Consider the following 22,920-nt stretch of genomic DNA (forward strand, 5'->3'; position numbering starts at 1 on the left):
TAGCTTTTATTTCTTGAGTTTTTCTATGTACAGGGTTCGTACCAAATTCCAGACACACATCATGAAGCCTAACCTTCCCAGCAGCCCTCGGAGGTAGGCAGCATTACGCCTGTTTGACAGACGTAAGGTGAGGAAACAGAGGCTTATGTTAAGAAGGTTGCCCGGTTCTCACAAACAGGAGGAACTTGGAAAAGAATTCAAACCCAAGCCTGTCTGATGTGCAAGGCTTGCACTTAAACCGCTGCCCTGAACTGCATGTGATGTTTGCTGGGCGGGGCTGGGGGCGTGTTTACGTGTGTGCACTTTAGAGATGGAGAAGGGCATTTTGGTGTCATCTCCACTCTCAGCTGTGGTAGGATCGCAGTATGGATCCTTGCCTGTTTTGTTCCACAAGAGAAGGTGGGATGAGACTGGAAAGCTGGCCCAAGCGTGGCATCGATCACCATCTTGGTACACGCACGTGCAGTGCATCGTGGCACCTGTCGATCGTCGTGCTGACTCTGCACGTTGAAGGTTCAGTTATCCGTGTTAATGGAGGGAGGCCAGATGTGAGTAACTGTAGAAAGCCAATAATCTAAGGAGTGTTCCAGTAGCACTTTACCATTCACACCGGACTTGTTTGCAGTAGAGTCATCTCCCCGAATCTTTTTGCTCCGTCACCCCAGGATAGTAATGGGTGGGCCTGTCCCAAGAGCAGAGAGCAGAGGTGATTATCCACAGGGGCCTAGCAGACAGCTGATTCCTGAGGAGCCACTTTTTAATTCATTTTTAAAAGCATCGTTTCAGACACACTGACACCTTTTCCTTTTTTCCCTGAATTCGTTTAGAACTTACGCCATCAGGAGGATAAGAGATGCCTTCAGAGAAAATAAGAATGTAAAGGATCCTGTGCAAATTCAAGCCCTAATGAATAAAGCCAAAAGAGACCTTGGAATAATCCGTCGACAGGTAAGATGGTTCAGTGATGTACGGTTTTTCGTTAAGAGCTTAAGCTTTGACATGTCCCCCTTGATTGATGTTTGTGATTCACACCACAGAATCATGGAACTCTCTTCCTCTTTTTTATTTTTATTTTTGGCTGTGTTTGGTCTTCGTTGCTGTGCGCGGGCTTTTTCTCTAGTTGTGGCGAGCAGGGACTACTCTTCGTTGTGGCGCGCGGGCTCTAGGCGCTTGGGCTTCAGTGGTTGTGACGCTCGGGCTCAGTCGTTGTGGCGTGCAGGCTCTGGAGCACAGGCTCGGTAGTTGCGGCACACGGGCTCAGTTGCTCCGCGGCATGTGGGATCTTCCCGGACCTGGGCTCGACCCCGTGTCCCCTGCATTGGCAGGCGGATTCTTGACCACTGTGCCACCAGGGAAGCCCTTTCCTAGTATTTTGAAGTCATAATTCAAGATAATGTTGCCCTTTTCTTGAAGACACTGCTATGAACCTAAATTGTGTTGCATGTGGAAGGTGTATCTGCAGGTGCAAACGCTGTGAAGCACAGCTGCTTAGGTACTGACCCCAAAGGGACCCGGCGAGGGCTTTTGATTTTCCTCCTGTACAAGTGCTGGCGGTTGCCTTGGCTTGTGCTTTCCTTTGCTCTTTCTCGTGAGGTGGATGGAGCATCTGCAGCGGCCTGGCCTCCTGGGTGGTGTGATGTGTGCTTCTCTCTGCAAAATTAATCAGGGAGCCAAAGGCTAAAGCAGCCTGCTGTTGATTGGTTTTCTCAGCCTCTAAAAAAATCATCCTTTTCACTCTTTCTCTCTGATTTAGCAACAGTCACACCATAAGCTCCGTTTCTGCTTCCCTTCGTTTTTCTCTCTTCCTTTTGCAGTCAATTTGTTTAGGGCTGGAGGGAAACCCCTTACATTTTCCTAAGATCTGTGAGTGTGTTGGAAAGGGCTTCTTTAGCACTGTCAAGAGATGCCAGCTTGACTGACGTTATGTCATATCATGATATATGACGTGTATCGGGATGTGTGTTTCTATCTCTGACCCTTCTTCACGCTTGACTGTAAACAATTCAATAAAGAAGCAGTATTAAAAACTAGTTTTCATTTTATGTCAAAATTAGTAGTCTTGTTATATTGCCTACATAATGGAACAATCCCTTCTAGAATAACATTTCAGATTCTGACAGCTCTCCTTGAGTTCTGCAGTTAGCTAGCAATAGGATAACTTGGCCACATTCAGACAAGCCTAGGAAATGATCTTTAACTAAGAGCATGAAAAGCTAATAGGGTAGTCAGAAAAAGAAGCCGGCCTGCACATTTGCATGTATGCTAATAGTGGCAGAGAAAGGAGTTGCCATTTTAAAGACTCGAGAACAATGGCATTTTCCATGCATCAGTGGTTGAATTTTATGGGATGCTTTAGCATTGGAACTTGGAAAAATAAGCAGCCTGTCCTTATTTTGCATAAACTCAGGAAGATTCAGTTCTTTGGCACTTTCCCATGCAGAAGTTGGCAAGCACCTCCGAAACAGGCTGTTTTTATCTTCTACTGTAAAGTTGCTCGGAGTAGAAAGTGCTTAGAAAATGGACCTGTAAATAATCCATGCCACCATTTCTTTAGTTACGCAATTGTCTGTGTCACTTCTTGGTTTGAAATGCTTTTAGAAAAGAAGAAAAAAAAAGAAAGGATAGACTGGTTCTCACCAGACATTCCCAGTGAATCCACACAAAACAGACTCAAGCTCTGGAGCCACGGGTCGGGCCCTCCCCAGGACAGCCTGCCAGGTGCACCTTCCTTGATGGGGGACAGAGCCTGTGCGGCCGGCTTCCGGGCCCACGGCGTCTGTGTTAACTAGCAGAGCAGCAGGTGCTTCCCTTTCACGTCAAGATTGCTCCTGAACCCGAGCTCCATGTTGACCCGAGTTAGCTTATGAAATGCAGGCGATTCCCCGGGCCCCCTCGCTCTAAGCTGGCGAAGCTGGCCTTGGCCTAAAGGCCTAAAATAGCATCTGTATTTTCTTCACACTGGCCACTGTGACAGCTTCTAACTCGCCTCCCCGTCGGCCCCAGTGGTCTCTTCTCCGCACGCTGCCAGGGTGAAAAAACTCAGAGCAGGTTACAGCCCTGCTCAAAACCCTCCAGGGGCTTCATCCCCGACGACGAGCCTGCAGTCCTCGTGAAGTCGGCAGAGACCCTCCACGGCCTGTCTCCCTCACCCGCGCCATCCATGACCCCTTGCTGCCCCTGGCACCCCTGCCCGCCGCCTGTGAGCCTCTGGGAGCCTTTGTCCCCTCGCCTGGAATGGTCTCCCCAGGCCTTCGCAGAGCTGGACCCCCTTTTCACTCAGGCTTTGACTAAGGTTGCTCGTCGTCACAGAGGGCTTCCCTGAGCATGCTTGGCTCGGCCGCCTGCCCCCTTACCCTGCTTCAGAGCTCCTCGCAGCACTCATCAGCACCAAAAGCAGCATCACCTGCTGCCCTGTCTGTTTTCTCCTCTTCCTCGAGGACAGGGGTCTCGGCCGTCACGGCCGGCACTGCCCGGGAGGCAGGGGCACGGCCGCGGGGCCCCCGCCTGCCTGTCTTCCGGGCCTGACTCCTTCTGATCGCAGTGTGACCTTGAACCAGGTGTTTAACCTCTCGGTGCCCAACGCAAAACGCAGGTGGGAACAAGCCCAGCTTCGTGGGTCATGGTGAGGATAAAGTAGGTTGATATCTGTGAAGCCCTTAGAAAGACGCTGGCACATCGTAAGTGCTTGTATTATTGTTAATCAGAAGATCTCGACCAGCCCCACATGGGGCTGGCTCTTAGTTATTTGTGGACTAAATGAATCTATGAAGTTTGTCCCCTGGGGTCGAACCCCTCAGTCCAGGGGTCTGTGCCACCGAAATCGTGGTGTCTTGTTGGCCGCCCACAACCTCGCATGGTTCGTGCAAGTGACCCACGAAAGGAAAGTGAACGTCTGAGGAGGGTCTCGAGACGTTACCCTTCGCATCACGTCCCTCTTCCACTTGATCCTTTTGCCCTCAAAGACCGTCCACCGGGATGCACGCCGGCCTCAGCATCATCTTCCGTGGATGAGAAGGCCCACAGCCGCCTTGCCGGGAGCCAGACACGCACAGCCGTAAGGGCAGCATGCGAACTGAAGCCGTCCTCTCAGCGCGGCTCCCTGCCTCCTGCTGTCCAGCCTCGAAAGCGGGCCCCACTTCAGTCAGCCGCGACACGAATGATACCACTGCGAGCACAGTAAGAGTCCGTGTTTTTTCAAGACGTCTCTGAGAACAGATTTTCTTCTGGTTCTCTCGGGGTAGAGAAGCCAAGGGGCAGGAAAGCTGGATGCCTTGTCTAAGGGCACCTGGCCAGACCTGACCTCAGCTCTCTGATTCCTGAGGTCAAACCCAGAAGTTCAAGGATGCGCGCTCCTGAGTCAGTAGAAACCAAAGGGTAGAGATACTCGTAAGTCATCTCCCAGTTTTGTTCCCCAGATACTTAAGGACCACATCATCGTAGCCCAGCCTCTCCTCAGAGGTCATCCTCCCTTTATATCCTTACTGTGCAGAGGTATCTTAGTCTTCATGTGGCAACCCGGAAGGATTCTAGTAGCATCAGCATTTCTTACTGGCCCTTCACGCTGCTCCTGAGGATTACTCTGATTGCAAGAAGTAAAATGGCAGATCGCGTTTCCCCTTATGAGCCAGTCAGGCTCCTTTCATTCATCCTCCATAATTACGGAGCATGGGCTAGGAGCCGGACATACGCTTGTTCTTTCTTTGCCCTGGACCACCTCTTCCCTGAAAATTCGAGTCCTCCCTCTTTCCAGCTACATGCATCCTATCCTCTCCCGTCACCGGCAGAGACATTCTCCCACTTTTCTATAAACTCCCATTATTTCCATTTTAAATGGTTCTGTAAAGACAGCTGGACCCTGGTGGCTCTTGTGAGTTCTTTCTCTGCTGGAAGCAAGTTCTGGACTAGCCCCCAGCAAACCTACTTTCCCTGTCTGCTTCCCAAGTGGGATCCGGAAAGTGGGAGAGGCCCTTCGTGTGTGCCAGCCGGCGCCAGGAAGGACGCACAGCAGCCGGACAGACAGCTGTCACAGTCTAGGCAGCAAAGAAGTAACCGAGGACTTTCTCCCTGAGACAGTAACCAGGGCTCCTTGGGTGTTTCACACCAGAAAGAGAAGCAAGAAAGTCAACCAGACTTTGCTTTCATCTTGGTTCTTTTTTCCGTATTGCTGTTCCGGAGATATTCCTTCTGATTCCCTCTATAAGACATTTATTGGACTAACGATCAGTTAATCACCCCCACTTATTACAGCTCTGCAGTTTATCACGCCCCTTAGGATTGTAAACAACCGTAACCAGCCTTGTTTTGAATTGCTGCTTCCGGTGCTCCATACCGTGGGGGGAAGAGGGGTTTCCCACCCCAGGTGACTCACAGAGGTTGTGTGTTTATCAAAGAGAAAACATTTTCCAAGCATTCCAAAATACGGTTATATACCTAGCTTAATAGCCACATGTCTGTGAGAGAAAAAGAAGTAGAAGAGACAGTTGGAACTGGGAAACTCTGCATCTGCAGTAACCGAGTAGGTGCCGGGCCTGTGTTTCTACACTCGGATGAGATTTCCTTGAATACATGAATTACGATTGTGACTTCAGCTAAATCTTAAATGCGTAGCACCTTTTTCTTTAAACCTGGTGAAAACTAAAACATCTGTGCGAAGTTTGGGTTTATTTACAGCTGTGTGACACTCTCAGTGTTCATCAGCGCTCACCCTGGCAAGGCGACCCTTCGGTCCTTCTGGGCTTCTGGGCTCTGAGAGAGCAGACGCGGGTCACAGAGGTGCCCGGCCACTCCTTCACGTAGGCTGGCGCACTGAGCCCTGAACTTACACCCAGATAACGTTTGGTTGCTCTGCCAGTGATGGCATATACGTGTATCCAGCTAAACAGGTTTGTGTGTAACCTAAGTATTTGGATGAAGAAATATATGGTTACCGTAGTATGTAATTTGACACTGAGAAGACCAACTGGATATTCTGTTTTCTGATTCTGGATAACAACAAGGTGTTGTTTTTGCCAGCAGCTTTTTAGTGATGACACGATTCCCTACCACATCAGCTGTTCTTAAGCTAGTGGTTTTTTTTAATGAAGCCATTCAAATAGTGGCTGTGCCAGACCCGGAACTATGAACCTGCCGTTGTATGTAAGCGGCTCAGAGCAGACATTATACACAACCATTAAAGATACTAGGAAAGGGGTTGATGTTATGGGTAGCAGCCTCTTAGTTAACCTGAGTGTGTATATGTGAGATGAAGCATTTTCAGTGTTTAGCTTACACGTATTATTTTTGTGGATCACTAAAAGCGAAGTAATGTGCCCAGTTTATTGGCATTTTGGGTGGTGATAAGTGAGAGTCTCTGAAACCATATTTTTTACTGTCATTTGATACTTTATGGTTTAGTTTTTAAATGACTGTTCAAGAGGAGCGTCCCGCAGTCACTTTCTGAGTGTGCGCCTCTTGTGGGATGAGAAGCCATTGAACAGTGACAGGCCCCTCTCACCTGGGTCTCCACGGAGCCTGTGCCGGTGCCCCAGGGGGTGGTCAGACTTGAGTGAAAAGGGGGGCCTTACCCGCCCCCAGTGGTCACCCTGTAGAACAGCCTGTGAGAAGGTCAGAGTGTTTTATCTGTATGTCTTGCAGGGAAAAGTAATAGTGCACTTTATCTCTCTCTTCAAGTACACTTTTAGCTTAAGTACCATTTTGGTAGGTTCAGGGGAATCTCTAAAATTTACTTGGACATCGTTTTTATGAAGGAGAGGAAAGTCAGTCCGTACATTAGGGGCATTTAAAATACATGGAAAGAATTATACAGTGTTCACAATATCCAAGAGGCGGAAGCAACCCAAACTTCCACTGATGGAGGGATAAACCAAATGTGGCATTTACATACAATGGAATATTATTCAGCCCTTAAAAGGAAGGAAGTTCTGACACAGGCTACAACACGGATGGACCTTAAGGGCTGTGCTCAGTGAACTAAGCCAGACACAAAAGGACCAGTGCCGTGTGATTCCGCTTGTATGACGTCCCTAAAGTCATCAAATTCAAGGAGGTAGAAAGTAGGATGTTGGTTGCCAGGGGCTGGGGGAGCAGGAAAGGGGAGTTAGTGTTTCATGGGGACAGTTCCGGTTTTTCAGGATGAAAACGTTCTAGAGATATGTTTTACAATAATGTGAATGTACTTAACACTGCTGAACTATACGCTTAAAATTGGTTAAAATGGTAACTTTTTGTGGGGGGGGTTCACAATAAAAAAAATTCTCCCTTCCCCTAAAAAAGAACTGTATAACCAGTCCTCAATTTTTTCTTAATTGAGAAAAATAAAATTGAATGCCTCAGACACTGACTGATACTTGAGGCTGGGAAGCCTAAATCATTGGGAGCTGGAACCACAAGCCTTCAGGTTCTTATCTGTAAAATCAAAGGGTTACGCTGTAGTTTGTAAGGCTACTTCGAGTTCTAAAATGCCATGGTTCAACATTTCACATCAGTATCTGTCCCCTTCTTGATTATTTGCAGAAATAATGATACATTTTAGAGTAAATTACTCTATGCTCTGCTTCCCTTGACCATTTTTCACCGAGATGTTAACTTTCCAGAGTTAAGGCTATACGTGAGCAAAGGTGTAAGCCAGCCGTGTATTTATGCCATCGTAAATTCCTAAAACTTCTCTTGGTCTAACCTTTCTGCTACGAGGAAAGTCAAAAGATTGAATTATTTTATTAATGTTGCTTGCAGCTCTGCTGTTAGCCTTCCTTTCTGGTAGAAGACATGTTACAGGTACTAAAGCATGCCTTTGAGGAGAACACTTTCTTTCAAAGAAAATGGAGTGGCATTTGAAGAGCAATAACGTAATAACGTAATAGGGTAAGTGATGAGAATGCTCTCCCCAGCTCCGCCTCAGTGTTAATACTCTTTCTGTTTGTTTGATTTGACTCCACCCTGCCCCCTGGTCCAGCTACGTGAAACACAAACACACTGTGTGTCTTGCAATCCATACCCACAATTTCTTTCCCTGTTTATCGAGCACCCCCTCTATGCCATGTAATTATGAATTGGTTTTGTAAGCTTTTTGGAGACAGAGTTGGGGTGGAATTAAGAGGTCCATCAGAACCTCACAGCAGTTCTTTCTGGCTTGGACTGTGTTGGAGCCAAGCCCATCCTTCCTGTTCTAGATACCATCTACTCACTCAATTCGTGGAACACAGCATAGTGTTTACTGGCATGTCCCAGCAATGCTTTCCCCTGTGCTTCTATAGACCAGCTACGATTAGATCGGAAGGATCAATCTACATATTAAAAAAATAATACTAAAGCGGTCAGAGGCAAAGGAGATTTGTGTACTTTGTCTTGGACTTGAATAAAAATCCTCAGGAAATCAACATGAATTTATATACAATGACCAGAATTGCCCCCTAAGTGAACCCTATATCTTTTGGATATATGAATCCTCTCAGTATGAATAAAAAATTCACCAACCTCCTCAGAAGGTTTAAGAAAGCAGGGCAATGAGAAGGGTTTGTTTAGTTTTATAGCTTGGCCTATGTCTGACATTTATTTTTTCAGCCTGTTCAATATATAGTTCCTCTGCAGCTATAAATAGACTTCTTCATACAAGAATTTAAACTAATTTCCTCTCTGCTTTTTCTGGAAATTCCTTTATTTCCTCAAATCTGGGACAAGAGTATTTTCCCACAGTTGGCTTTCTTCTAGAAGAAATGCCTTTCAGTTGGAGACCACCCGTCAAATTTGCTTCATTCCTCCAAGGTTGACAGACACAGAACAAGATTCCACTTCCTTTCTAGAGGAAGCCTGTATCACCCCTGCCTTTTTATGTACACTAATAGTTCCTCTGCATATTTCATGTTCACAAGAGCTCACATAGTAGTGCTGTTTATAGAAAACTTTGGCACGGGTTTCATTTGGGAATTTTTATCATGGTATCTGTCATTCTCCCATCTAGTCTAGCAGATGAGTCTCCTAGTCTAGTCTGCCAGAGCGGCTCACTCTTGAATTCCTCGAAAAGCCTTTTTGTTGCTGAAACACCTAAAGTGGAAGCCGATATTAACAACTCCGGAGCAGAAAGTACATTGATCTCAGGGGCAAGAGGTGAACATGCTCATCTCAGCTCTGATAGTAACTTGCCGTGTGATCTTGGGCAGGTGGTTTGTTCGCCCTGTTTCCTGCATCTGCAAACGGATGATTTGATAGATGGTGGAGGGGGGGCGGCGCTCCTCACCGGTGTCGATTCGTCGCGTCCTCTCTAGGCTCGGACTCCCTGTGTTACATAAGCACTTTGAATGCCTAACGGCAGCCTCGCGAGAGCCTCGCGAGAAAGATACTAGGATCCTCGTGTGCTCGATGAGGAAATTCACACTTGGCCTGTTTGAATAATTCTCCCAAGGATGCACAGTTAGGAGAAAGACGGGCCTGCATCTGTTCTCACTTTTTAGCCAGTTCTCAGAAGAGGGGTCACCCTGGGTGGCCTTATCTTCGCAGAAGGTAAACAACACGTAGGAGGGGAGGAGGGAAGATGTGTGTTCCTTTTTCCGATGGTCCATTTAGAGCTTTTATTAGAAGGTAGCAGCTTCCCCTGTGTAGGCTCTCGAATAGTTTATCCCTAGGGGCTGGTCTCCTTTATTATTTCTCAAAAAACTCTCTCGCCCTCTCTGCCTTCAAAAGGAAAAAACAATACAAAACCACAGTCTGAAAATGGTAAAGTTCAGCTGCCTTATTTAAGAAGTGTTTGCTCAGAATTTCCCCATAGATCTAGGGTCACAGCTCCAATTGTGCTTTTCCCGACAAGATATCACTGAAGTGCCCTTCAGCGGAAACCTTTTGATGCCTTACTGCCTGGCTTGTCCTTTCAAGTAATCAGAGTTAATTCCAGTCATGCTTATGCAGAAGATCTTCTCCCAAGCTGACAGGGAAGCAATGCCACATCTTCTAGGAAGGGTGACAGAGGGGCTCCCCCTGTTTATGTCCATTTGTGTTTCTGTCCCACATCCTCGGAGGTGGCAAAGAGGTGATGACGCCCAGCCCAGCGTGTGTATGAGAACATGTGCTCGTTTCCTGAGCACTGGATATCTGCATTGGATGGGTTTTACAAGCATATATATGAAGGGTGGTTTCACCTATGCTGCTGGGAAGATTTATTTTCTAATTATACATCTATCAGTCTAAAAACTGTTGTTTCATTCAGAGACATGATAGGGGTAGGGGGAAAGAGCAGAGGTTTTGAGTGAGATACACCTAAATTTAAACCCTAGCCCTTGTTAGGTAGCTCTCTATCCTCAGTCATGATATTTAATCTCTCTTAAAACTTTATCATCATTCAGTTCGTCTACTGAAGCCCAAGGAATACCATTCATAAGTTAAGGTTAGTTTTGTACTTGTGTGTTTGAAATACCAGAGCCAAATGATGTGTCAGAAATGTTCTCTCTTCCCCAAATCTGGTAATTAAGGTTGTCATTTTGTAGATTGGTTGGTTATCAATAATCGAAAGGCTTTAAAAATTCTCTAAGGTATGGCACTGTAATAATCTTAGCGTTATGAAGTAATGCTGGTACACAATCAGATCAGTATTTTAAGTATTTTCTTTTTCTTCAAGCATTTCCACTTCATACAGGCTAACAAGTACTTCTCTTTTCCTCGCCCCACCCCAAATCTCATCTCCTTAATGTTGTAACAACACCACCAACCTGAAGTCCCATGGACTCCCCTTCACAGTCTGTCACAAATTCGAGCTAGCATCACCAGAAAGTCCATGACCCAAGAGGCTTCATCTGTAAAAGGTGAGGAATTGGGTGCACTGCTTTCCAAGATCCAAACAGCACAAGAGTTCTTTTTACGAATCTGCTGTATTTAACAAACCTAAGTTTAGCTGCCTTGTGGAGGTTGGACTGGGGGTTTCTTTCACGGAGTTACCGCACTCACCGAGACGAGTGCGTCCCAGAGCTGCCTGCGGCGTCGTGGATGTGCCGTCGGAGCCCAGTGCGTACCCGTCACTGAACGCCGGCCAGCTGGCGGCACCCCACGGGTGTGGAGGGATGCCTCATGCCTCCGAGGCCCCCTTTCAGGCCTGACGTTTTCTGATTCTGAAAATAATTGACGATGATTGTTAGATCCCAGAAACATACTTGTGAACGTTGGGCTTTGACCAAGGGGGAGGTGTGTCACTGACCCTCTGCGTTTATTGAATGCACTTTAAAAGGAAAGCTTGGCTGCCTGCCGGGATGTCACAGGCAGCGTGTCGCCTTGGCCGTGGGCAGTGACTGGTGGCGTAGGCTGAGGTGTGCGGCGGTGGTGGGTTATGCAGCGGCGGTTCTCCGCCGTCAGCCTCGGCTGCGGGGGCCAATTCCAGAAAAGCCCTTTTGGCTACACTGTGTCGAAGCTTTTAACCCCCTGTGATGGCAGGGATGTTGCATGGATCACGGCGGCTTCCGGGGACCTGTGAGCTGTGACAGAAGCTGCCCTTGCACACAGGTGACAGGTCGTGGATGCCTCATTACCAACGAGATTTCTTTTCTGGGACGCGACAGACCTTCCAAGAAGGAGTGGGGTGAGGAAGGGAGACCGGAGGAGAGAGCCAAAATAAATTGTCCTCGGGCTTTGATCCAGGTTCTGTCTCAGCCGGGCCAAACTCAGCACTTGGTTTTTTCAGTAACTCTCAGCTGTTATTTAAAGTTTGCAGCTGTCCATGTTTTTCTTAATATTACCTCTTTTTCTTACTGGAAATATTTTTTAAACGGAGCCCATTTTTCCCTGCCGGCCAGTGCCTGTCCTCTCTGCTCTCCTGCCAGTTCAGGGAGCTGCTGGGAAGCGGCGCGGCCCCGTGGGTTTCTGGGCCCTGCGAAGCCTGCCCCGTGCGCGCTCGTGCCCCACGTCCGGCCTCTGCCGCCGCATCGCGGTTCAGGACCGGGAGACGACGAGCTCGCTGGGCTGAGCGCAGGATGCTCGGGGCTGGATGCGGGGCTGGATGCGGGGCCAGCGCGGCGCAGGACCCGTAGCGCCCAGCCGGGGAGCTCCTTCCCCGCCCGCCAGCTGCCGAGGGCAGGCCTGCCGCGCCCCTGCTCCCCTCTCCTGCCACTGAAACCTGTTGTCCTCGGGGCCACCAGAGCCCTCTGGGGTTAACTCCTCAGCAGTTCCTGCAGGGCTTTGCCAGGGCCTCTGACTTCCCGGGGAGGTGGGTTGTCTTCTGGGCCCCGAGCTGCCCCTGGCCCCACAGCGTGGTCGGCGCCCAAAAGCCTTTGCCCTCGACACGTGGGCCTCGCTGTCGTGCAGCTCCACCCTCCCAAATGTTTCTCAGTGGTTTAGGTAGAACTTGTGAAGATGGAATTCCAAGGGCCAGTTTCTGTATGAATATTTTTCACACAACGGTAAAAGTTTATCCACCAGAAAGAACTGGGGGCACTCACTCGCTCTCAGAGAAAGGGGCTTCCAAGGCTACAAAAGTATATCTAAATCAAATCTTATAACATGCATTTTATTAGAATGCAGCTGAAGGACTGTGCTGTGAGGCAGTGTAGTGCGGTCCTGGAGGCCTCAGCTCACATCCTGCCGGCGCAGGCTCCACGTCAGGGAGGGGCTTTGAGGCGCCCACTGCCCTTGACTCCTGACCCCCTGTCCCCCGGCCCTGCCACGTCAGGTGCACTGACAGAGGGATGAGGTGCCCGAGCCCTCGGAGCTCGAGCAGCTTTCCTGCTGGAGGGATCTGGAAGGCAGATGCTCCCTCTGGCGGCAGGAAGCGTTCACAGGGAGGTGAGCGGATGTCTGTAAGGGGCTTAGGTGTGGCCTGTGAAATGACTCAGAAAAGGAATGGTTTGTGGCCGAGCAAATCAGATCCCCCGCTGATGGCGATGTGAGGCTTGGGAATGTTTCCAGGCCATTCTCGGTGGTCTTGAGTGTTTGGCTGAACAGGGAAGGGCGTGTATGCCTGTCCAGGCCCTGTGCACATGGGGCCCTCGAGGCTCTGGGTGAGAATCCCTGGCATTCAGCGGTCCTTGTGGCCTCCCAGGCTTTGGTTCCCAGATGGACGAGGGTTGTGTGTGCCCTTACCTAGTGCCTCATAGAGCCCTTTCACGCAACAGGTGACGAGGTTTTTTTTTAACTCTTCTTTCCTTCAAAAATGCAACTGCTGTCTCAAAAGCATAGGCCCCCTTATTGCTAAGTCAGTTAGTCTCTTTATGTCCGTATTCTTCTTCTCAGAGGTAGTTCACCACACCTCCTCCTCGAAACTGTATTCGGTCCTGTCTTTTCCTGCAGACTGTGGCCCTCTGTGTCTAGTAGATGCTTGAACTTGGTGTCTTACCAGCACTTGAAATCCATCACAACCGACACGTGACTAGTTAACTTCTGTTCCTCTTAAACGAAGTTTCCTTCACAACTTCCCGATGCCTCCGTTCTCTCAGGACTCGGGCTCAAATCTCTCTGCCCTTCCCAGGGAGAATGGAACCTGGGTTGTTCATGTCGTCCACTGAAAATAAATCCAAGACTCTTCTCAGTCCTACAAAACAGGATAGCTGGGAATGTTAAAATGTATTCCCAAACACTGCCCTGAAAGCTGCCTGTTTCTGCAGGTCCTGGCCTGGTGTGCGCCCCTCACGTGCACAGTCGGGACCGTTTAGCTGCGTCATCGCGTCTTGGTCCCCAGCTCCTCTCGAGTACGTTCTGCGCCTGCCTCATCATGAGTCACCAGTGAGCACCTTGGTTACGTCGGACTTTACCTGAGGTTCTGTTAGATGTTCCTGAGCAGGTGCTCATCTGCTGAGAGAGCCTCACTCCTAACGTGGCAGCACCTTGGCTTCGGGGCAGCCGGACTTCTCGCGGCGCTTGCGGTGCCTTGATGTGTGTTGACAGGCTCAGCTCTAACTGCTTGTGTCAAAGCACTTTGGGAGCCTCATCCGTCTTGTGCTTCTTTAATTGACATCAATGATGTGTTTGCATTTATCAATATTTCCTAATTGCCGGGTTATAACAGTGGAGCTTCTGTGATAAATCATGTCCACAGATATCTTCAGACATTAGGGCTTAAGGTTCCTGTCAGTATTTTGATGTGCTATAAATTGTTTTTATGAGGACCTTTTTCCTGTAAGAAAGGAGGAACTGTGCAGCCGCGGACAGAATTGAGTCAGTGTGTCACCATATAAACTTAAGCTCAAGAGCCACATCGTTCCAGTGAAAACAGAAGGAAGCGATTTCCCAGGCCAGTACAGTACATTCCCATAAAGCACAGCGCCACCACCCACATGAACGCTAATGTGTCTCCCCGGAGGGTGATACACTGTGCCAGGGCCCTGCCCGAGGAAGGAAGTTTGGACCAAAGGATAGTGAATATTCCTATGAAGAAGGAAGTGTTATCAACTCATTTTTCAGAAGAGGAAACTTGCTCAAGTCAAAGGGTGACTTTGCGAGGCTAGGTCTCACACCCAGGGCTGTTGGAGTCCATGGCTGGACTCTTGACCCTGCAGGGACAACCTCGACCAAACCCAGAGAGAGGGAGACCCAGGTGTTGAAGGACTGACTCCACAGTATCTGTTACACGGTTGAAGGCTCCAGAATGTCTGGCTTGGAAACGAGATGAATGTGGACGGCTCTGGAGGTCTGTCCTCCTGTCACCTGCAGGGGGCGTTAGCCCCCGGGCCTGTGCATCCGTATGGCAGCGGCGAGGCCAGTCCTCTGACCTGGCGAGAGGCGGCTTCGTGGAGCAGTTACAGGTGTGACTCGGCAGCCACACTGTCCGCAGCGAGTCCCTGCGCGGCCGCTCACCGGCTGCTGCCCTTGGGCAGGTCACCTGGCCGCTCTTTGTCCCGATTTCCTCGGCCAGGATGGGATCGATGGCAGTACCTGCCTAATAAGGTTGTCGCGAGGATTCGGCGAGTTACCGCGTGAACAGTGCTTACGGTGGTGCTCGGCGCCGCGCAGCGTGTGATACGAGGGTTTGCCGCCGTTTCCGTGTACAGCCACGCTAGGCGTGCGGAAGAGCTCTCTAAAACAGTCAGTCAGCATTTGTCCGTTATTTCTGCCACTCTGCGCGTTCTGGACACTGTTCTGGACACGAGGATACAGCGACGGTACAGCGCTCGTCCCCGCCCCGCCCTCGCGCAGCCTACCTTCTGCATTAGAGAGGAAGGAGGTTACCGCGTGAATCATGAAACAGCCGCTTCTGAGAGAGGCGCCCCAGCCCTTCTCCTGATACCACTGAAGAGATCCAGGCAGAGGCTGCCTGAGGCCCTTGTGAGCGGGGCTGCCTACTGTGGGCTTTTATAGTGTCCCAGCCATCCCTCTGCAAAGGAGCGATGATTTAAGGCACCCAGTGATTAAGACCCCAGTATGAATGCCGCTGTGCTTTAGAACTGCCATCCTCTGAATCACCAAGGTGAGCGGGTGCATCTCAGGAATTAGGCAGGACAAGCCTTTGAGGTCCAAGAAGGAAGTACAGAGCTTCTGCTCATATTTTTTACCTCATCTTTTAAAGTGCCTACTCTTGGACATATTTTTAAGTGCGTAATTTGGTAGCACAGGAGCACGTGTTGATGATTTATAAATAACTATAAACATACATTAAGGTTGCATGTGTAAACATCTTTTGCTAATGAGGTGAACAACTTAAGAAGCTTAAGTTGTACCAGAATACTTGAGCATGTTACCCCTGAAGGGCCAGACCCTGCCCTTGGGTCCCCCTCCCTGCGCCCAGCCAGCCACTGTCCTCACCCCAGCCCTTTTCAGCTGGAAGCGACTGCACTTTACATGGCATTCACTTACAGGCCTTGTGGGACGCGAACTCCGAGACTCTCAGCAAAGGAAACAGACTGACTTTGAGTCTCTGAAGAGCTGGATTATAATAAACTCATTCATCACCTTTGCCCGTCTCAGGCTTCCGTGATCACCTGTGCATCTTGACTCAGGTGGCTTCTTGGTTTATTCGTGTTACGTGGGGGGGGCATCAACACTTCTTTGTATGTTAAGAATCTCCCTTAATTTCGTAACACCTGTAATATTTACTGACAACATTGATGAGATTTGCAAATTTAACTTTGAAGAAGTTCATTATGCACCCTTCTAAATGTGTGTTCCATTCAGATGCCTTGGGAGAAACCCAAGACAGCTTAGGGGCTAACGTTAAAACTCATCTTTCAGGCATGTTTCTTCTGAAATGAAAAGCAGCATATCATTTTTCTCTGGATGGTGTTCTCCTTTTCTTTTTTTTTTTTTTGGCCGTGCCGCATGGCATGTGGGATCTTAGTTCCCCCACCAGGGATAGAACCCACATCCCCCGCGTTAGAAGCACGGACTCTTAACTACTGGACTGCCAGGGAAGTCCTTGGATGGTTTTCTCCTTTAAAAAATTACTATCTTACTTGAACTTAAGCAGCTTATGTAAGAGAATGAATATTTTGCGCTTTCCTTAATTTCACCAATGTTGCCATTAAGTTGCAGGCACAACGCTACCTCTGTAGGTGTCAGTTGGATGTCTTCTTAGAACAAGGACGTGCTTCTGCCTCTCACAGTACCGTTTTCACACCTCGGAATTGAGCATCAGCGCGTGCTGGACGGTACTGTGGTCCATCTTCACGTCTCCAACTGTCCCACCTTTCACAGTTGTTTCTAATCCAGAATCTGTTCAAGGATCAGGCGTTGCATTCCGTAGTCACGTCCCTTAAGTCTCCTTGAATGTAGAAGAGGCCCTCTGCCTTCTTTTTTTTTCAACTTTCATGATATTGGCCTATTTAGTCTAGACTGTTGGCCAGGCTGAATCAGTCAGAGTGTATCTTTCTTATTATACTCGGAATAAACCCTTGGGCAGGAACCCTGGGTGGCTAATAAGGCCTTCTCCCTTTCCACCCATCAGGCGTCCATGATGTCGGTGGTACCATTATTGGTGTGTGCTCAGTTTGACCCTTTATTACAGTGGAGGCGAGATATCTCCATTATAAACATCCCGTTTCTCTTTGTGATTAATAAGTAAACTGTTCCCCAGCAGCCTTATGCCCGATGGTTTTCAGACCCATTAATGCACCTTGCCTGAATCAGTTATTTACTTAGTGGCTGCACAATGGTGATTTTTCTAAGTCTCTTATAACCTCGTTGGTTTCTGCATATCACTCGGGGGTCATTTTTAATGACAGTAAGCCTGAATCACAGTCAGGGATATTTCTCACTAATCTGTCTTAATTCTCCCAGTTTAACAAACTCATGATCTTAGCCCAGGACTGTGAATACTCCCTACTAACCCACTCTGAGGGTTCTATCTTGGAGGTTCTACCCAGAGAGTCACGTGGCTCCACTGTTTCCACTAGAGGCTTGGGGGTTCAGCCTGATATCAGGACTTCAGATTGCTTCCATGAACTGCCTGTTGGCAGCCATTCAGCCTGCTTGGACCATTGACATGAACGAAATGAAGCTGTATCAGTAGGTTCACCTTTGTAGCACCCTTGGGGAGCACACCTGCCCTCTGGGTTTACAGCTTCTGTTCGCCTGATGTATGGGGAACATTCCCCATGTGACTCAGTTCTCTTTTGCCTCATGATTTTTTTTTATGGCTTCCAGTATTTTATTGTAGAGCTTACCATGATTTGTTTGTCTCCCAAATGTTGAAAATTATTTGGTTTCCTTTTTTTTCCCCTCCTGTTAGAGACAGTGTGGCCATAAATCTCTTTATGTACATTCCTGACTGGTTTTCTTTTTTTTCTTTTTTTTTTTTTTTGCGGTACGCAGGCCTCTCACTGTCGTGGCCTCTCCGGTTGCGGAGCACAGGCTCAGCAGCCATGGCTCACGGGCCCAGCCGCTCCGGGGCACGAACCCGCGTCCCCTGCATCGGCAGGCGGACTCTCAACCACTGTGCCACCAGGGAAGCCCATAACTGGTTTTAAGACAAATTCCTAAAATTAAAATTACTGGGTTAAAGTATATGTGTGTGTTTAAGGTATATGAGGCAGGTTTTAAACACAATGCCTTATATCTGATATCACCCTTCCCCCAGAAATGTGTCCACGTGTACAGACAAAGTTTTACTTGAGGTATCTGGGTTTCAGGAAGCCACGGGCTCCGGATCAGAAGCTTCAGGCTGCAAGGTTGAAATCCGAAAATTATCCAGGACCGCACTCTTCAGGCAGCTCTCTCCGGCTTCCTCTGATCACTCAAGTCTGCAGTTCCAAACACAGCTTTAATTCTCATAAGTACTTGTGAGACTACTAAGAGCTTTTCCATTACTTGTTGATAAAAATATTTATGGTCTCATCCTGGATTTTCATTTTTCAAGCATGGAGCTGGAATCAGTTCCTACAGCTTCTCCTGTCGTCCTCAGCACGCAGTGAGCCCTCCCCCTCTCACAGTCGATGATTCGCACGTTTGTGCTCCTGTAACGGAAACACCAGTGACGGCAGGGTTATGGCAATTTTTAGAATTGCATTTGGGGTTTGAACTCTCCCTGATCAGAGACACATCGATTCACGTGTTCTAATTTAACTTATTTGTAATTAGGAAAACGGATTTTAGAACTTCTGAGTGACCAAGCCATAGCTCTGATAGATCTTTTCCATTTAAGACCTTAGAGTATACCGTGATACGGGACCCTAGATTTTACTCTTGGGACCCTAACCCAGGAACATCCGCAGTGTGGGAACTGCAGTCCAGACATTTTTTTTAAATCTTTCTTTCATCTGGGATAGAACATATTTGCCGGTAAATTCTCTGGAGCCTTTACTGAGGAAAACATTGGGATTTTGAGGTTACTTAAATCCACAGCTGTCCTTCTGCGTCACCATTAAGACGTAAGAATTTTAACTTCCACTGTCTGCTTCATTTCCTCCAAGTACTCATTTTGGAGCAGCTGAGACATGGCACAGAGGGTTTTTTTTTTTACTGCATTATGTCCCAGAAAAGAGTCTGACCCAAAATGCTTCCAGAGGTGTCAGAGGAAGATGACTGGCTTAAAATGATGTTTTCTGGAATTCGATGTTTTCAGTCACATGAGAAGTGGTCAAGTTATCATACTATGTGTGCATACATGCATGTGTGTGTTTACGTGCGTATATTTGCAGGAGTGAGGTAATTTTAATTCAACAGATAACATTCAATTAGATTTTCAGTGTCAGACATTACGGAGCCTTCACATTCAACCGATTGCTCATTAAGATAGTTCAGAGCAGGGATGGCACTACTACAGATACCAAATGAATTTTCTTCTAAATGGACTTTTCCTAAGTAGAGTTACATTGTGCTAAGATACATCTATATATAAGGAAAGCATTTAAAGTCACAGCTATTTAAAAATGTTGAGCATTCACAGTTTGAGCCAAACTGTTTAAAAAAAAAAAAAAAAAAACCTCAAGGAAATCAATTACTTTGAGTCAATTCAGGAATTAACTGCAACTCCACTACTATTTATTCCATGTGCTTAGTGTAATACTTCATAATTCCAAGATAAACTCAGAACTGATTCCAGGAAAATCCTATGAAAAATGTAAAGCAAGGAAGAGTGTGATCCCTCTGTGTGGGATCTGAGGCAAATTAGAAAGCAGGAGGCTGAACTCGAATCTGATTCTGCCATTAACTCTCAGAGGACCTTGGAAAAGTTATGTAAATGCTTTTGCTTCTGTCTAATAAGTGGCGATGTCAGTATCAGTCTACTTTTCTAGCCCAGAAGAAACATTCTTTGGGTCAGATCAACTTCTGTTGTATAAAGCATTGTTGAACACAGTAGCACTATGATGAAAATGCCTCGATTTGGGGACAACAGTGATGAGATTCAGAGATTAAATGAAGGAAGTATTGATTTCTTAGGTAGATGATTTAGGCACCTTTGTGGGTTGTTTTTTTCTTTTTTGTGCTTTTTGAGTTCTCTGTACTATCACCACTAACCATTGTAGACAAATTTAAAATCTTTTTAAGGATTCATCAACAGAATTGAGTTAATAAGTAGCACTTTGGTTTGCTCTGTCCGAGGTGCCGTACGGAGTAATGTAGAGTTTGGTGGTCCCGAACGCCTAGGGCTTTACAGTCAACGTAAATTCATGTCAAAATATAGGGGCTTGTTGGTCCTGACACAGCTATGATGGAGGAGGGACTATTCAAGTCAGAAGCTCTGCTTTCAAATCCTAGGTTGTGATCTTAGGCTACCTACTCAATTTCTCTGAAACGCAGTAAAAATGAGGCTGCTGAGATTGAGATGGGATAATAATGTTTTATAATCTGAAAAGTGAGAGTCAAGTGATAATTACACGTAATAGGGCGCTGGAAAACTGTAAAATGAACGAGTTCTAATAATGATAATAAATCACATTTATTGAGCACTTATTTTGTACCAAGCTCTATGCTAAATGATTTACATGCACTGGTACATTTAGCCTTCCAACCAACACTATGAAGTGAGGAGCAGTTAATTAACATGCCCGCTGTCACCCTTACAAATGAGGAAGGCAGGATTCACACTCAGAGAGCCTAGCTCTTAAGTACCGGTTGGAATGATTTTCAGTATCATATGTTGAGATGAAGGGGAACAGAAAACACAACCAAGAAGCCCCTTGTGATTTTCGAGTTAGATAACTTGGGGTGTTCTCTTGTCTTTTTTTTTTTTTTTCCCGAAATTTACCTTGATTTACGGTCATTTTTTAATCAAGGTAATACATTCTCAAGATAAAAAATTTAAAGGCAGAAAGTTTTTCTCCTCACCCTCCTCTCCTGGCTCTGAATCTCACTTTCCACAGTAAGATTCCTATGTGGCCTTCCAGAAATCCCTTGTGCAGTTAGAGGTAGAGTGTGTGTGGATGTGGACGTGGATGTGTGCACTCTTTTTTATTCAACACAGATGATGTTACACTGTAAAGACTCCTTGATAGCCTCTTTTTTTCCCACTTAACACAATATAGCTTATAAAATACATTGTCACATATCAGAACATGTTTTTCTTTTTTAACATCTGAGAAGTATTCCACAATGTGGCTGTGTTGTCATTTAACTAACTGGTCCCTTGCTGGTGGACACTGACATTGATCTCTGCTTTTTGCCATTATGAGCAGGGCAGGAGTGGACATCCTGGCACCTGTGTCTTTGTTCAGGACAAAGTCCGAGGGTGTGAGCGTTGAAAATGTAGACCTGCAGCCCCCGCGCCGCCGGGCAGCTCACCATCCCAGCAGCCCTGTCCTCACCCTCACCCTTCAGCCCTGAGAATAGCCAACATTTTCATTTTTAGCAATCCAGTTTGTGAAAGATGGTATCTCTTTAGTTATGGGTCAAGCTAAGGATACTTTATGTATATTAGCCGTGTGTTTTTCTCTCCTGTGTTAATCACTGTTTTATTACTTCTTGTTGTGTTTGTCACAAGTATATTCCCCTCATTTGTCATTTATTTTTTAGCCTTGTTTACCACTTTTTTTATGCAGAAGATTTTAATTTTTGTATCTTTACATTCTATTTCATTGCCTTTGAATTTTATATCATGCTAAAGTCCCAATCCAAGATTTTTTAAATTCTCTTATATTTTCTTCTGGTGCTTTTATAGATGCTTTTTTATGTTTAATTCATGATGCACTTAGAATTTATCTTGGCATAGGAACAGACTGTCCAAAGTGATAACCCCTTATCCCAGTGCCGTTTACTGAATAAGTAGACGGTTTTGTCTTCATGGAACTTACCAGGCCAGAAAACCCTCGCTCCTTCCTTTTACCTCATAAAGAAGCAGTTACTGGTTCCACTTTGGCTCAGGCCCAGTTTCCTCCTCTGGAGCCCTGCCGACCCTGCTGCTTCAGGCGTCCCCTGAACCTGCTAGAACCTCCTAGAACCTCCCCTCCCTCTCCCCTTAAGACAGTCCAGGCTCCCGCCTCCAGAACACCCTCGACCTCCTCGCTCCCCGCCAGCTCTTCCCCTTCCTTCTCTGGGTCCCTTGCTCTCACGGCTCCACCTGCCCGCCATCCCCCGCCGGGCTGGATCCCAGCAGGGCTGGAGCAGCTCACGCAGAGCCCCCGGTTCCTCACTGCCAGGAGCCCCTCGCCTGCCCGCACCCCGCCTCTCAGCAGCATCCGACCCGCTCTGACGGGCGCTCCTTGGGTGCTCCCCACGGAGTCCATCCCCGGCCCCCGCCCCCCTGCGGCCTGTGGATCTGGCCCTGCACCTCTGTCCCTCGAGGACAGGCCCCGCTCCTCCTGAGCACCGCGTCCCTCGGGTGTGTCTCCGGGCGCTACACCCCGCCTGAACACAGCCGGTGAAACCGAGGGAGCCTGCCCTGAGCTCGCAGCCGCTGCCGGCCAGCCTGCGGTCCGAGGGAGGCCCTTCCTGTCTCCCAGCCTCCACGTGGCTCTGTCTCCTGCTGGACCCTGGCTTTTCGTGGGCAGAGGCTAAATACTAGCATATTTCATATTAGACTAGATTTTGCCTTTTTGAGGGTCCTCTTTGTGTCAAGTATTAGACTGTGGACTTTATCTAGCTCATCTGTGACAAAGGAGGTGTGTGTTTGTATTCTATTTTTATTTTGACGCACAGCTATTTGAAACCAAAACCCATCCCTTCCCAATAAATGTTGGTGTGTCTCCAGAAGATTAGACTATCTGAAAGACAAACTGCGTTCTAGGAAAACACGCTTTGCGGCCATTTCAGATGCCCGGGCCCTTTCCCTCCACCAGGCCTGCTCCCTGGCTCAGTCACAGCTCCTCTGTGCCAGACTCTCCTGGGACTTAGGAACTCAGGGGTGATCGGACAGACTCAGCCCCGAGGAGCTGGTGAGACTTGTAATGAGGGGACACGTGGCAGGAGGGGGAGGGGAGGGGCAAGGCTCCCAGAAGCACAGCCAAGGAGCAGGTGGGAGCTGCCCGGTGAAGGCAGGGCCCCTCGTGCTGAGAGGGGGGCTTCAGAGATGAGCCCTGCACTTGGGCTCTGTTCTCAGGGAGGGGCCCTTGGAGGTGTAGCTGGAGCTGGGGCACGACCATAGTTCTT

The 22,920-nt window shown here is 47.8% G+C and overlaps 1 protein-coding gene and 1 long non-coding RNA gene across 3 annotated transcripts in view; both read left to right on the plus strand.

Annotated features, from left to right (window-relative positions):
- The window catches only part of LYRM4 (LYR motif containing 4), a 113,622-nt gene that overhangs the window by 31,565 nt on the left and 59,137 nt on the right, over positions 1-22,920 (plus strand). Inside the window, exons 2-3 of one of the 2 annotated variants that reach the window (XM_067006821.1) lie at positions 828-948; positions 3,004-3,192. In XM_067006821.1, the coding sequence (XP_066862922.1) occupies positions 828-948; positions 3,004-3,033 (151 nt within the window). In that variant the 3' untranslated portion in view covers positions 3,034-3,192. Of the gene's footprint in view, positions 1-827; positions 949-3,003; positions 3,193-22,920 lie in introns of those variants that run through there. The other variant, XM_059078033.2, reaches the window with a different exon arrangement.
- LOC136792045 (uncharacterized) lies at positions 10,727-17,655 on the plus strand. Its single transcript, XR_010835188.1, has 3 exons — positions 10,727-10,787; positions 13,572-15,065; positions 15,759-17,655. It is a non-coding gene; the product is annotated as an uncharacterized lncRNA (long non-coding RNA).

The sequence above is a fragment of the Kogia breviceps genome, chromosome 10 (genome assembly GCF_026419965.1).
Source record: "Kogia breviceps isolate mKogBre1 chromosome 10, mKogBre1 haplotype 1, whole genome shotgun sequence".
Classification (NCBI taxonomy): Eukaryota; Metazoa; Chordata; class Mammalia; order Artiodactyla; family Physeteridae; genus Kogia; species Kogia breviceps.